Source organism: Crocodylus siamensis, chromosome 10, assembly GCF_052110815.1.
Source record: "Crocodylus siamensis isolate JL-2025a chromosome 10, ASM5211081v1, whole genome shotgun sequence".
Classification (NCBI taxonomy): Eukaryota; Metazoa; Chordata; order Crocodylia; family Crocodylidae; genus Crocodylus; species Crocodylus siamensis.
This window is the reverse complement of record NC_143404.1, coordinates 52,987,108-53,002,573: the sequence shown is the minus strand read 5'-3', so window position 1 is coordinate 53,002,573 and position 15,466 is coordinate 52,987,108. Positions and strand designations below refer to the sequence as shown.

At 45.3% G+C, this 15,466-nt stretch overlaps 1 protein-coding gene across 2 annotated transcripts in view; it reads left to right on the top strand.

Annotated features, from left to right (window-relative positions):
• Positions 1 to 15,466, top strand: part of PTPRT (protein tyrosine phosphatase receptor type T) — an 846,898-nt gene that overhangs the window by 239,796 nt on the left and 591,636 nt on the right. For both annotated transcript variants that reach the window (XM_090064242.1, XM_090064241.1), the window contains exon 2: positions 9,586 to 9,711. In XM_090064242.1, coding sequence (XP_089920368.1) covers positions 9,586 to 9,711 — 126 coding nt within the window. The remainder of the gene's footprint in view (positions 1 to 9,585; positions 9,712 to 15,466) is intronic.

Sequence of the window (15,466 nt, the reverse complement as noted above, 5' to 3'; positions counted from 1 at the left end):
TATAAGGTGCAAAAACCTTAATTATAAATTAACTATTTAAGGGATACCCAGGCCCAGACTGTCTGGGAGTTGTGGATGCACTCTAGTAACAGAAGGTGAAGGTAAAAGAGTTTCCCAGCACTGTTCTGGCCTCCCTCAGCCCAATAAAATGTATTCCCCAAAACAAAATCTCCAAACCTAGGATGCCCTGTCTTTCTGGGCTTCCCTTCCAGCAGTCAGTCACACTGATCCAGGATAAATTTCCCCTCCCCTGTGGGAATTCCCTTTCCCAGGAACTCATGACTCTGGGGAGCTGGGTGGAGAGTTCTCATCTTTCCAGGCAAGTTGCCACCTTTCTTGCTGAGGCTTTCTCTGGATCCCTCTAGGCCTCTGGCCTGCTTGGGGTTGGGGTCCTGAGCCACCTTGCACAGTTCTGGGGTCTCAGTACCAACAGGGGCTCTCTGTGTGACACTTTTGCTCTGAGCGCCTGACTTTGTGCGAGGGGTTGGAGACCTGAGCTGCCTCATACAGCTCGTAGGGTCCCACTCCATGCACCGCTCATGTACCGATGCCGTTCTCCTCAGTGGTGAAGCTGGGAATGCGGCCGCTCACTGCTTCCCATCTGGTGAAGGGAAGGGGCCTTCAGGCTCTCCAGGGCAATGGATTTGCCCTCAGCTCTTGCCAGCTCTTCCTTTTCCCGCTCTCTTCTCCATCCCTTGATGCAATTCTTAACTCCCCAGGTGCCGGTCATGTGGGATCTTTTATACCCTCTGGAGGCTCCACCCCCAGATTGCAAAGGGACCAATTAGGGTCTCGAAGTTCTTTCGAGCCAGCGAGTCAGGCTGCTACCGTCAAGCCTGCTGCAGTTGCAAGGGCTGTCTGTCATGTAGCCCTGCCCCTCACCACAGATTGCTGTGTCAGGTACCCTTCTCAGCCAGTCAGTGGCAAGGGGTAGAGGCAGCAGCCAACTTGGGCTGCCCTTCATGCAGGAAGCCTCCCCTTCCCCCCAGCAGGCTGCACAGCCAGGCCTCAGTGCCGTGAGCATGGCTGGGTCTCTCTGGGGAGGCAGCATTTTATTTTCAGCAAGTTTCCATCTTTTTTTTTTTAACAGCAGAAGCAACATGCTAAATTTGGTCTGCAGTCCTAAGACCATGGAAGAATACTGATTTTGAAGAGGTTATTACCAGACATCTTCAATATGTTACCACTTCCATGGTGCAATTCTGAAATTCACCAGCAGGGGTTGATCTGTTTTTTTCCGGTGGAGATAGCCTGCAGAGATTGAAGTAGTATACTTTGTGGCCACATCTATTCGAGACCCTGACTGTGTAGTAGTTCATTACTACTGCTCAGTAGTTCATTACTACTGCAAAATAGCATTGCATGGCATGAAGCATGATGCTATACTACTCCGCAGTAGTAATGAACTACTGAACAGTCAGCAGCAACAAAAAGCCATTTGGGGACACCACTGCATGGTAACTCGAGTTACTGCACAGTCATTTAGTATATGCAAGTACTAAATGACTACACAGTAACAACAGCACAGTGTCTTGTGTAGACATGGCCTGTATCAACTACCTGAACTACTCATCTTAGTACTGCACCTGTGCATGTGAAACCATGCTCATATTACTAAACTTTTTAAAAGTCATCTCACACTGTATTCTTTTATGCTACTTACAACTGGTCTCTTTCAGAGAAGTGACCATGCACAAATCCTTACTCAGAGCTGCTTCCACTATATATTCAAACTCATATCCACTATCTGTCTTAACAAAAATAAGTTCATTGGGTTCGCAGTCTGGAGTCAGCAATGCTATGGAAAAGAAGTTGGACAGTTTTTGTCAAAGGCAGTACAGCTGCAGAGCTGTTGCCAAAGACATTATTTGAATGCATTAAGTTGCAGTGCTGTACGTTATTCAGCTTGCAGATTTTTTCTTTACAGGAATTGTGTGGGAAATAAAGTTCAGGTAGATTTTGAAGCTGGGTTTGCAGGACTAGCAGTTATAAAAAACCCCAAAACCAAAAATCTTTTTATGGATAAAGAGAGCTCTTATAATCTTGAATTATTGAGCTGCAATAAATGTGGAATTCTTGATGTCACTTTCCTAGTCACAGGTCAGGGACTGGCAATTTAATGAAATTCTACTGAAATGCCACATAAATTTCCCTTTCAGAGGAGTTGGGCTAATATTTAGGTAGTTTTAACCATCATCTAATTTATTTAACTTGCATAGCTCACCTAGGACTAATATTGATATGAAAAATCCTGCAGTCTTTTATGGAGACTGGTCCAAGCATTCTGACCTTCCAGAGTCTATCCGTTTTGAACTGCTCCTTCACTGTTACCGGGGTGTAGGTTGGTCTCAGGTCATAGCCAGAAGAGGTTCTTTGGGTGGGTATGGTATCTTTTAGTAGACCAACTTAAATAGGTGGAAAAAAAAAATTCTAGCAAGCTTTCAGGTCTAAAAACCTTTCATCAGGCTGAGGAAGTCTCTGCTGTTGGTGTGTGCTCTTCCCGTTCTATTCATTGCATCCAGGAAGAGCGCACACCAGCTGCAGAGACTTCCTCACCCTGGCAAAGGGTTTTTAAACCCGGACGCTTGCTATAATTTTTTTCCCAGCTATTTAAGTTGGTCTAATAAAAGATACCATATTCACCCAAAGAACCTTGTCTGTCTAGCTCCTTCACTTTCTCCTTCAGTGGGTTCTTCTGTCCTTCCTCTATTTCAGTTGGGGTTTCACAAGGCTTCCTCCTTTTGCCTGCATCTTCTCTCTTCCAGAACCCATTTCTGGGCAGGCTTAGCCACAAGGACAATTGAACCTTTCATCTTTACTCTGATAACTCCCTGTTCTTCCTTCCATATCTGCAATTTACCTATCACCATCCAAACCCAAAATGATAACTTATCTTTCTAAAATCTCAGCCACCAAGAATAATTTAAAAATAAAGTAGCCAAACCCTCCCTGTTCTCTCCTAGTGGATAATACTAACCATCATTGTTCAAATCCAGAGTCTTTGCTCTACCGCCCCCCTGCCCTCTTTCTGCTATGTATTGTTAGAATTATTAACAACGCCATTGGGTGTTGACTGCAGCTGATAGTAGGGAATTTGACTGGGGTGTGTGGAGAACTTACCCCTCAGTCTGCCTCACTGCTGCAAGCAGACAGCCCCCCTCCATTTCATTTACCACTAAGCCTACATGATTGTGGAGAAATTCCCGAGGAAGGTGGGGGGGAACTTGCTCATCCTCTGTCCTGTGCAACCCTAAACTCTCACCTGAGGGTGCTGACATTTTTTCACTGACCAACCGGCATCAGCCATGGTATGAGGGTACTGGTTTATGGTTGGGTCCAGGTGATGAAGTCAGAAAGGTTATTTAAGGGTCCCTCCATCTTGCAGGGAGGAAGGACATCTTTGGGAAACATGGAGACAAGCAAACAGCCTCTCACACTCTTTTAGACTCTGGATGAACATGTGAGTAACCTACCTGAAGTTTAGCCAGTAACTTAGGATCAAGTGTTCTAGAAGCATATCAAAAGGCTATCAAGCTGCTTCTGTTTGCTCAGAGTTACTTTTTTGATACTTCTCTGACTTATGTCCTCCTCATGCCTACCTTCTCTATCCTATAAAGCTATCTGTTATAGAAAGCTTAGTTGTAAATGTTTGAGAGGGTTTGGGAAAGCCTTTTTGCTCCCTTTGCTTGGCTCACCAAGGGAGGCTACTTTCTATGCTTCAGGATATAAGAAATGTCCAGATACATCCTGCTGGGGCTAAGCAACCCCGGGGTCTACCTAGATGCATAGACTCATAGATGTTTGTGTTGGAAGGGACCTTAGTAGATCATTGAGTCAGACCCCCTGCCCTGGGCAGGAAACAGCACTGGGGTCAGAAGACCCCAGAAAGGTGCATGTCTAGCCTCCTCATTAAGACCCTCAAGGTAAGGGAGCATACCACCTTCTTTGAATGCCCATTCCAGATTCTGGCAACCCTTACTGTAAAGAAGTTCTTCCTGATGTCTAACTTAAGTCTTCTCTCTGTCAGTTTGTGGCCATTGTTCTTATTTACTCCAAAGGGGTGCCCTGGTAAACACACCATCTCGTGTTCCTTGCTGCCCCTTCCCTCCCTCCCCACCCCCCATTAATTTGTAGGCAGCCACAAGATCACCCTTCAATCTTCTCTTGTGGAGGCTGAAGAGATCCAGGGCCTTCAATCTCTCCTCATAGGGCTTTGCTTGCAGGCCCCTAACAATACAAGTAGCCCTCCTCTGAACCCTCCTGAGGTTGTCCACATCCCTCCTGAAGTATGGCACCCAAAACTGGATGCAGTGCTCTGACTGCAGCCTGACCAATGCTGCGTAAAGAGAAAGTATCACCTTCCTAGACCTGTTTGTCATGCACTTGCTAATGCATGATAAAGTGTGGTTAGCTTTACTGATTGCTTTGTCACATTGACAAATCATGTTCATCTTGGTGTCAGCAATGACACTGAGATCTCAGCAGCACAGCAGAGGAAAGGGAAGGTCCTCCCCCAGCCTGTAAGCATGCTGGTGATTCCTTCTCCCTAGGTGCAGGACCTTGCACTTGTCCTTATTGACCTGCATCCTATTCTGTTCCTCCCACTTTTCCAACCTGTCCAGATCCACCTGGATTCGTTCCCTACCCTATGCTGTGTTAACTTTACCCCATAATTTGGTATTATCTGCGAGTATGGACAGAGTGCTTGCCACACTTTCATCCCAGTCACTGATGAAGATATTGAACAGCCATTGGACAGAGCCTTGTGGGACTCCACTGCTCACATCTTTCCTGCTCTTTTACAGGGTCTATGTACACCCAGCAGCACAGAGCCCTATCAGAGACTGGAGCTTGGGTGGTGATATCAGTTACCCCAGCCTTGTGATGATGCTCCAGGAAGGGGTTTGGCCAGAAGTTGGCACCCCCGGGGGGCATCTGAAGCTTGGTTTTGGTCAGGTGCGGTGAGGTGGGAGGCTTGGCACTGGAGTGCCCCCTACTGGCCCATCACAGGGTGTATCAGTGCTCCTGCTGGGGCTAAAGCTGGAGAATCTGGTCTAAAGGGTCTTGCCCCTCTGCTCCAGGTCAGTCACCATATTTGGGGTCAGGAAGGAATTTTACCCAATGGTCAGGTTGCTATGGACTTTGCAGGCTTTTTGCCTTCATTGGTAGCAAGGGGAGTAGTCCTTGCTCTGGGATCTTTTAAGCATATATTAACAACCTTTTGATAGAAGCAGAATGTTGGCTGCCATGATTCCCCTGCTTTACCTGTGCCAGGTTAGGGTGTTATGTACTGTGTTGTGTTAAGGTTTATGGTAGTTTATGAAGAGTTTAGATTATTGATTTTATAGAACGGTTTGGATAGGGATGATCGTGCCTCAGGCAGGGGGTTGGATTAGATGACCTTTGGAGGTCTCTTGCAGAACTACACCTCTATGATTCTATGATCTTTGGATTTGGCAACTTTTGAACCTCACATCTGAATTCTGTCTATATCTTCCACTTCTTACAGAACATCTCCAAGATTCAAGCTTTCACTGCCATTCCCACCCTCCTCCAACCATAATCTTGCACCGTGACTTCTGTAATCTCTTTTCTGTCGTCATTTCCTGCAAGTCCACCTTTGTGAAGTCTGTTCCAGGTACTACTCCTGCTGCATGCCTATTGCTCTATCCCAACCTGCAATTTCAAGTCCTTCTACTAACATCTCCCTTTTCAAATACAAATGTTCTTGCCCTAAATTGCAAGGCCATCCACAGTTTCCCCCTTCATATCTATTCAGTCCAAATATATTACTACAAGATTGACTCCTGCCTTGACTAGTGCAAAGATTGATTCTCAGACAATCACCTTCAAACTTCCATCTTTGTTGCCTTTTTCATGAGTGGAACAGCGCTGTTAATTTCTGTGAAATCATCACCTCATCCTCCTTTGAGCTTCTTCTCAGACCTTATCTCTTTTATAATACATGTGATAAACTGCCAGTTGATCAGCCAAACTGTGATTATTGCTTCTAGCTGAGCAAGGACCACACACATTTGATCTAGTTTGGTTTCTAGGGTTCTGCTGATACCTAGGAGCCATGAAAAATTCCCATCCCATTTCCCTCCTTCAAATACATTATTTGACCTTATTTTTCCCCTCCTGCCTCTTTTGGAATCACTGACCATTGGCCACAGTTAGAGGTGATCCAGTGCCTGCGGTAGGCCCGTGCTCTTACCTGTACTTAGAAAACTCTGAGGCACAGATGGGCATAGCTTATGCATTTTGGATGAAACCAATCACAGATTTGGGATCAGAAAAAAAATGCCCCTTGGGTCAGATTGATGGGGATTGCTAGGTTTGTTCTCCCTTCTTCTCAAATATTGGGTGTAGACCTCTTCCTTGGATCATCTGAATATATTTTACTATTGCAGAAATGGGCCTAGGATGACACTTATCTCTCCTACTCTTTACATGTGGTTATGTTGTACAGTTTATTTTTCCTCCTCTTCCCCTCACTCCCAACCCTCCATCCCCCACAATAGGCATTCCAGTAGACATTTTTGGACAGATTGTTGCCTGCAAATGCAGGGGACCGGACCTGATGCTCCAGGGCTCCTATGTTTCTATGTTCCTATTTTGTTACCTTTTCTTATTCTGATTCTCTTTTGTCTTATTTTCCTGCTTATCTTCATGGCAGAAACAGTCATTTTCTTCATGCAGAACAGTGCCTAGCCCACTTGGGCCTGGTTTGATTGAAGTGTCTAGGTCATACTGTGGAAATATAATAGTCTAGCCGTACCTCTGCTACTGTCAGTTGTAGCACTTTGAACATATAGTCAATGAAACTGGAATATTTTGAAGTATTACTGCTGTTAAAGAGACACTGCCAAAGTAATAGATACACTGTATTGACACTAATGACTCAGAGGCTCGGCATATGTGAGTAATTTTGTTTGATGCTCCCTGTCATACAGTTACTTACTGAGAATCTGTTCTGATCCATTGTTCAGTGCTGAGAACCTTCAACTAATCAGTCTACTTCTATATGTGCCAAAATACTTATTTAGGGAGCATGGTGAAAGAATAATTAACCTTTTCCTGAAACTTTAGAAACATGAGTTCAAATTTCACTCTGCATTTGAACCAAAGGCTGCTCATAGTTGACTCAGCTGTAAATCAGTATTTGGTCATTTGGGCTGGAGAATTAAAGGTGGCTAGATGTGGTGTTACCCAGCTACATCTCCCTTGCATGTCATTAGCTACAACAGTTGGCTTGGGAGGATCCTTAACTTTGGACAAATCCATTTAGATGCTCATATTTAATGATTTAAATGTGAACATTTTGACCTAAATGAATGAATGACCTAAGTAAATGCATAAAATTGAAAGTAAAGGGAATGGTTACTTTCCATTTAGTGAGCTGTTCATTTGGACATTTATAGGAGGTTTACCAGCACAATAATTTAATGCTAAAAGGTAACAGAGTATTGTAAATATAACAAGTCCCGTTAATATAGCCCCTATTTACCCTTTACAGTTAACTGTACTGAAATGGAGTCAGCCAGGTCATGGGATTATAATGTGTGCATTGGTCAGGTTCTGCTTGTAATGTTCCTTATGTTGGTAACTGATAACTCCTGTTGTTAACATTTGAAAATTCATTTATCGTTTGTTAACATTTCACTTAATTGAAGCCATGAAATTCTACAGTTTTACTCTTTTTATTCACTTACCTTAGCACAGTATTGCCGTATTTCTGCACCATATGGGGTATACCCAGCCTGCAAAGACACCCCGGGTCATCTATGTATCAGTAATTCTGACTCATAGAAAATATGGCCTGAAGAAAGGATCAAATCATCAGGAAAAAACTCAGTACAACTAAGACTCGCACAGTGGAACAGTAGAGTACAGTCAGTTTTGGGACTTGTGGACTAAAATAAGATTGGTTTTAAGCAGGGCTAACTTGCCCTAGGTATCCTCTGAACTCAGAAGGTATCCCAGTGCTGCAGACTTTGAGGAACCATTTTTAGTAGCCACCATATGGTAGACTACTTCTTGAAGGTATGACTTGTGTACTTTAATTATGGATATCTAAGGGGGTAAGTACACAATGTCAAAAGAGACTGCATACTAATTAAAGAGCAAGAGATTTTGATTTCTGCTCTGTATACCAGGTAAAATTATTCTATGTATTTTGTTTTGTAATACTCCTGACCAGAGCTGGCCAAATACCCCAGAAGTTATTTATTTGTTTTAACCATGGCAAGTTAATTCCATTGTTCATGAAGATTTCTTTATTCAAGTGTTCAGTCAACTCCTAGTTTACTGAGGACACTTAGCCAATTCCAAAAATAATGTGAACTGCAACTTGAATGATTCTCCAGCCAAAAGTTTGTACTGGAAGATATGCTATTTACTATCAAACTGTTACCCAATTTCTCTTTGCTCCTTTATCTCCAAACTCAAATGTGCCATCTGCACCTACAGTCAGAAGTTCCTCACTTCCAGTTGCATCACAGAACTCTTTCAATTTGGTCTCCAGTTTCTGTGTTGCATTTTCAAGAATGCAACTTAGTGCTGCAGGTGAGGCATTCTATTAATGACGTAGCTGTGCAAGCCTCTGACATTTTACAGCATTTTTTTCTGTAATAGTTACTGAAATATCAAAAACTTGTGACTGGGGCTCTGGTCCCGCCAGTCTGCTATAGCTTGAACTCTGCAACTACAGACTTCCCATGTGGCTAAAGGCAGGTCAGTTACTCTGTATCTAGAAAGCTCTTGTAGAAATTTGTAATAGGTTCTTGACCTTTTTTTGCTAACTTGGAATATGACATTCAATGAAAGGTTTGATAATGTGTTCATACATTACCCAGTACAAGGGAGTCCTGATCTAAGTTGGGTACTATCAATAGTATGATAATGTTATAATGCAAAAAAAGCAATTTTTTATAATAGCATTTACTGTGTACTACAGCAAGCTATTGTATCTTACCATTGTGAAAAATGTTTACTTTAATGAACTCACATTATACTCATTTTTGGCTTTGAGCCAAGGGGATGGCTCATTATGTCCTTATCTACGGTACCAGAAGGTTAAATGGCATATTTACAGAAAGTGTGATATATGGTCTTGAGATTAGACAGCAACCTTGCCCTACTGAATTTTTAAATGTGTAAATGACGGGAGAGCTTCACAATTTGAAAAATGGTTATAAGTCTGCCATATGGATTTCCTCTTCACCCTCCTTTTGGAACATCTGGTTACAAGTTCCAAGAAGCAGTTAAGTGTGGTTCAGCCCTGCAAAATCATATACATGCCTGGAATACAAGACTGCTGCTTAAAGCCTTAAGATGTGAGGTTGAATCTAAGGCAGCTGGCCTAATAAACAGCAGTACAATCCAAGCGAGAGAAATAAGACTTACCAAAAATAGGATTTGAGATCCAGAAGTCTTTTTTGAATACCCTGAGGCAAAAACAGAAACCTAATGTGCCAGAAATTCATTTTGCAGAGTTTAGATAAAAAGCACTGATGTAAATTAAATAACATAACAAGACAGAAGTAATTAATAGAAGTATTCATTCATCTCTCTCTTCCTCAGGCGGTTGTTCATTTGATGAACACTACAGTAACTGTGGTTATAGCGTGGCATTGGGAACCAATGGATTTACCTGGGAACAGATCAACACCTGGGAAAAGCCTACAATGGATCCAGCTGTCCCCACTGGTAAGAAAAGAGCATGCAGAATAGGGAAAGTGTTAAATAGAGTATTACTATTTAGGTGTAATGTCTGGTGAGAATTGAACTAAAATGAACTCTGTGCTTACTTATATGGGGCTGGAATTCAGTAACCAGGTACCAGAATGCATAACTATTAGAAACAGACAAAACTGGGATGGGTTTGCAAACTGCCGGCAGCTTGGCATTCCTTTGCCAAACACTGAGTGTTAGGCTGTGGACAACTCAACAATTTAGATGTTTAAAAGGGAAGGGGATCATGCTGCTCAGGCACACATAACAGTCAGTCTGTTACATTTGCATTATATTGTTAGAGAGACAAGTTACCTGTATCACCCTAACTTTGACTCTCAGTGAAGCAGACTTAGAAATAGAGGGTGTTTTGCTACCCATAGAAAATATGGCCTGAAGAAAGGATCAAAGCATCAGAGAACAACTCAGTACAACTAAGACTCGCTGTATGGCCCCAGAGACTGGGGGAGGATGGCGAGCTCCTGCAGGCAGTGACGGTGCTGTCGGCAGCGAGGGCGTGGTGGCGGTAAGCAGGAAGCTCCCGTAAGCAGCCACAGTGTTGTCGGCAGCAGGGGCATGGTAAGCACCAACCAGTGGTCAGAGACCACCTGCAAATGCCACCAGCAGTGGCCAGTGGCAATCATGGACAGCCTGTAGGGGGTGCACCGCCATGCCCAAGGGGTACACATGCACCTATGCGCACCCCCTACATGTCGCCAGTGCTTCTACTGTTACACAGTCATCTATATATAACAGTTGCATCATAACAGCTTGTATTATGATCCTTTGCCTTTGAGACAGTAGCTAGGTTTGATTATCTTAGATTCTCTTAGTCTCATCTTATTTAGCAGTCGGCTACAGGGAGGGGTGGTTTTAGGTAAAATTATCTAAGTTTTCTTCAGTCCTTGAGCCTAATTCTGAAAGTTTCAGAGTATTTTCTTTTCCCACTGAAACTGAGGAAAATGAAAACAGTCAGAACTTAGCAAAATAGGCCTTACTGGAAAATCTTGGGCTATCAGGCCTTCGAAGAGTACATTTTAAGTTACATTTAATGTTATGAAAAGTGTATGTGTATAAAGTATAAAGGGGATGAATGCAGGTTCTCTGAGAAAGCTGTGAGGATTTCAAAGGGATTAATTGGGATGGCTCAAGCCTGACTAAATATCAGATTCAGGAGACCACCTGTTCCCATGTTTGATGAACATCCCACTAGCAGAGGTAGGGACTAGTAGCATAACAACTTACTTATTTGCAGTTGAGTATATCAGATACCCCCAGCCTCAATCTTCTATGGTGTCTTAATTGGACTTCCTTTTCTGGAAAGTTGTCCAAAGCATCACAACCAGAAGTATTATTCTCTGTTGAGAATGAACAGATTAGCAACGTGTAGCTGTTTAGTGAGATAAGCTATCAGATAAATTCTGTACCAATTAATAATTATCCTTGGTGTTCAACCTGATACATTAAAGAGACTTGAGCTGTTCCGCAAGGATGGCACACGCATACCATTACATCCCAGTGTTTAAATTTGGACATCAAAAACATAAACACAGTGTGCTTAGGAGTCTAGACAATGATACACTGCAGGATAAGAGTATTGGTGAGATGGGATGCCAGGAAAGGTGGTTGTTCCTAAAGGAAGCAATCCTTTGGGCACAAGGGAAAGTGGGGAAAGAGCCAAAAAACTTCCTTGGATAAACAGGGAAATCCAGGGGAGCCTAAGGGCAAAATAGAAGGCATAGAAGTGGTGGAAGCAGGGGGAAGCTATCAAAGAGGGGCATACCTACTTGGCCTGCACTTGCAGGGAGGCAGTTAGAAAGGCCAAAGCAACAACAGAGCTGAGGCTGGCAACACAAATTAAAGACAACAAAAAGTCTTCTTTAGGTATGTAGGGAATAAAAGGAAGGTGCAGGGCAGCATAGGACCACTACTGAACAAGAAGGAGCAATTAGTGACTGGTGGGGGGGACAAGCCTGAGCTATTCAATGAGTTTTTTGCCTCAGTGTTCCTGAACAGGGGTCAAGATAAGTCTCCTAATACATTCTTAGATGGTCATCAGAAGGACACCAGCCCACCAACTGTCGATGCTGACTTGGTGCAGAGTCACTTGGATGGACTGGATGGGTGCGTCCACACATGCAAGCATGTGTGCTTGCAGCAGCTCAAATAGAAGCGGTGAAAATTTGAACCGGGCCTTTTTGCTTCATCGCACATGCTCAGACATGCACTTTCTTGTGGAGCAAATTGTGCCACTTGGGGCAAAATAACCCTGCCTGGCTCCTCCTGGATCTGCAGCCAGGGGGAGCTAGAGCCCAGGGCCAGCACCTGTGCTGTCCCCAGCAGTATAAAAAGCTGCCCTGTCCTGGCCACAGCGATATAAAAAGCCACCCTGGCAAGTAGCTCAGAGCTACTAGCTCTTAGGAACTTCTGGCGCCTAGCCAATTGGTACCTGGGGACACTACCCCTTGTGCCAGCTGAACTGCTGAAGCAGCCCTGAGAGTTCCCTGCACCTTCTACCCAGTGCAGCAGTCTGGCAATGGGGCTGCTGCCTGGCTGTGACCTGCTGTGCACCTGCCAGACCCGGGTGGGGATGACACAGGCAGTAGAGGCATCTGCCCTTCAGGGCCAGCTGCTGGACTGTGGTTCCAGGGTTGCCTTTGTGCGGCACTATTGCCATGTGTGGCCCCTGCCCGGCCATCTGGGCAACTATCGCCCAGAAGGTGTTCCGGGTGTGGTGGCCTGCTTTAAACTGTCAAAGCATGTCCTCCTGGCCCCATTTGACTAGGAGGTCAGCCACAGCCAGATGGGTCCAAAGTGCCAGCTCTGAGCATGCAGGGTCCTGCCACTGGCCTCCCTAGCAGGAACTCTGATGTTCCCTATTGGAAAACTGAAAAATCCCTGATAAATAAAATCCCAAAGTCACTCTGTAAAATACCCCCAAATCCATGTTCCTCCACAAGTAAAACAAAAGACCACTATAAAGAGAGAGAGAAAGCAAGACAGAGACAGTGATCAGTTGGACAATGTTTTATGATATATCTACAGTGTTAAAGCAAGTCTCTTGTCATAATAATAAAGTGAACTCTAAATATGTTTCATGAATTCATGAATACATATCTTACTACTCTCCCACAAGGGCAATAGCTCCCACGCAAGGGGTTCATCCCCCCAACAGGGAATTTGGCCCCCACACAAGGGACTTGGCCTCCCAACGGGGGGATTGGCCCCTACACAAGGGTTACAGCCCCCCAACGGGGGCCAGATGGCCCCCACAAGAGCTACCCCCCCAGTGAGGCCCACATGCCCCACCCCAGCTGCCTGATTGCTGTCTCACCTGGCCTTATCCCCCACCAGCTGCTGCAGACCCCCAATGGCTTCCCCACCCAGCCTTCCCCACCAGCTTGAACCCCCAGGTCTCCAAGGCTACCCCCACAACCCCAGGCACAACCCCCCCAAGAAACCTCCTCCCAAAAATGGAAAAAAAGCCTCTGCTTACCTTAGAAGCAGGGGTGGGGGGCTCCTGAGCCTCCTGGCAGAGCCCCCCAGGGCAGCACAGGACAGCATGGGGGCAGCAGGACCCGGCTGGGGCCTGTGGGGCTGTCACCCTGCCCCGCACTGTGCGGATGGGGCCCCAGTCAGCCAGACAGCAGGCAGACTGCAGGTAAGTGCCAGGGTTTTTTTGTTTTGTTTTTTAAAACTATGGGGTCAGGAGGCAGGGATCAGGGGGGTCTTGGAGGGATGGGGCTAGCCACGGCAGGAGTTAGGGGCCTTGGGGGGCTGGTGAAGGCAGATGCCAGTCTCAGCAGGTCTCAGGGGGGGCTGGCTGGGGGAGGGGCTGGCCGTGGCAGGGGTTGGGGGGCTGGAAGAGTGAGTGGGGCTATCAGGGGTCCCTCCATGGTCCCCTCCCCCCTCCTCTAGACCTCTCAACCCCTTACTCACTGGTACCAGTGCCCTGGTTCTTAAACCACGTGTTTCAGCACCAGGGTGAGGGCCAACCATAGAGATGCTCTGACATCCAGAGCATCGCCATGGAGAACCCAGGCTCTGGTTGTCTCAGCACATGGTCCAGGACTGTGCCCTGCCCCGCTTTTTTAAACAACAATTTTTTTTAGATGTTTAAAATCTAAATTAGACCAGGGGTCAAACTTGCAGTGCAGGGAATGTTTTTTCATTCCCACACGTGCCTGTTGCCCCGCCTCAAAGGGGTTTGAGGCAGGGCAAGAGGCACATGCACACTCATGTGGACATGCCTGATGTGTTTAAGTCAGCAGGCCTGGATGAGCTTCATTTGAGAATACTGAAGGTGTTGGCCGGTGTCGTAACAGAACGACTGGCATGGGTGTTTGAGCATTCATGGGGCTTGGGTCAGGTCCTGGAGGACAGGGCCAATGTGGTCCCTATTTTCAAGAACGGGAGGAAGCAGAATCTGAGTAATTATAGGTCAGTCAGGTCTCACCTCCATCCTTGGAAAGGTCTTTAAAAAGATTATGAAGATCATATTTGTGGAAGTCCAGGGGGAAAAATAATGCAGCGGGGAAAGCAGCATGAATTCATAGCAGGTAGTTTGTTCCTGACCAATCTGGTTTTGTTTTAAGACAGGGTCACAAAATGCTTAGATGCAGAAGTAGAGGTGGATGTCATTTTCTTCAATTTTAGCAAGGCCTTCGATACAGTATCTTATCCTATTCTCATAAATAAATTAAGAGGCTGTGACATAGATGTTTACATGGTCCAGTGGGTGGCAAATTGGCTTAGTGGTTGCACCTAGAGAGTGGTAGTAGATGGGTCAGTATCAACCTGGAAGGATGTGGGTAGTGTTCAGTCCTTGGACCTGTACTTTTCAATATCTTCATTGGTGACTTGGATGTGGGCGTGAAGTGTACTCTGTCCAAGTCTGTAGATGATATTAAATTGTGGGGTGAAGTGCACACTCCGGACTGTAGGAAACGATTGCAGGCAGACATGAACAGGTTAGAAAAGTGGGCACTACACAATAGGATGCAGTACAACAAGGATGAGTGCAGAGTGCTGCTCCTATGGCGTAAAAATATGCAGCACACCTACTGGCTGGGAAATGACCCTCTCAGAAGCACAGAAGTGGAAAGGAATCTTGGAGTCATAGTGGACTCCAAGATGAATATGAGTTATCAGCATGATGAAACCATCAGCAAAGCTAACCACACTTTATCATGCATCAGCAGATGCATGACAAATAGAACCAAAGAGGAGATACTTCCCCTCTATGTGGCATTGGTTTGACTGCAGTTGGAGTACTGCATCCAGTTTTGGGTGCCATACTTCAAGAAGGATGTTGATAGACTCAAAAGGGTCCAGAGAAGGGCCACTCATATGGTTAGGGGCTTACAGGATAAGCCCTATGAGGAGAGACTGAGGGACCTGGAGCTCTTCAGCCTCTGCAAGAGAAGGCTGAGAGATGATCTTGTGGCAGCCTACAAATTCATTAGGTGGGGTGCAGCAAGGGATCAGAGATGCTCTTTTCACCAGGGTGCATTTTGGGGTAACAAGGAACAATGGTCAAAAACTGACAGAGAACAGATTTAAGTTAGATATCAGGAAAAACTTCTTCACAGTAAGGGTGGCCACAATTTGGAATGAGCTTGCAAGGGAGGTGGTGCTCTCCCCTATCCTGAGGGTCTTTAAGAGAAGGCTGGATAGGGATTTGGCTGGGGCCATCTGACCCCAGTGCTCTTTCCTGCCTAGGCAGGGGGGC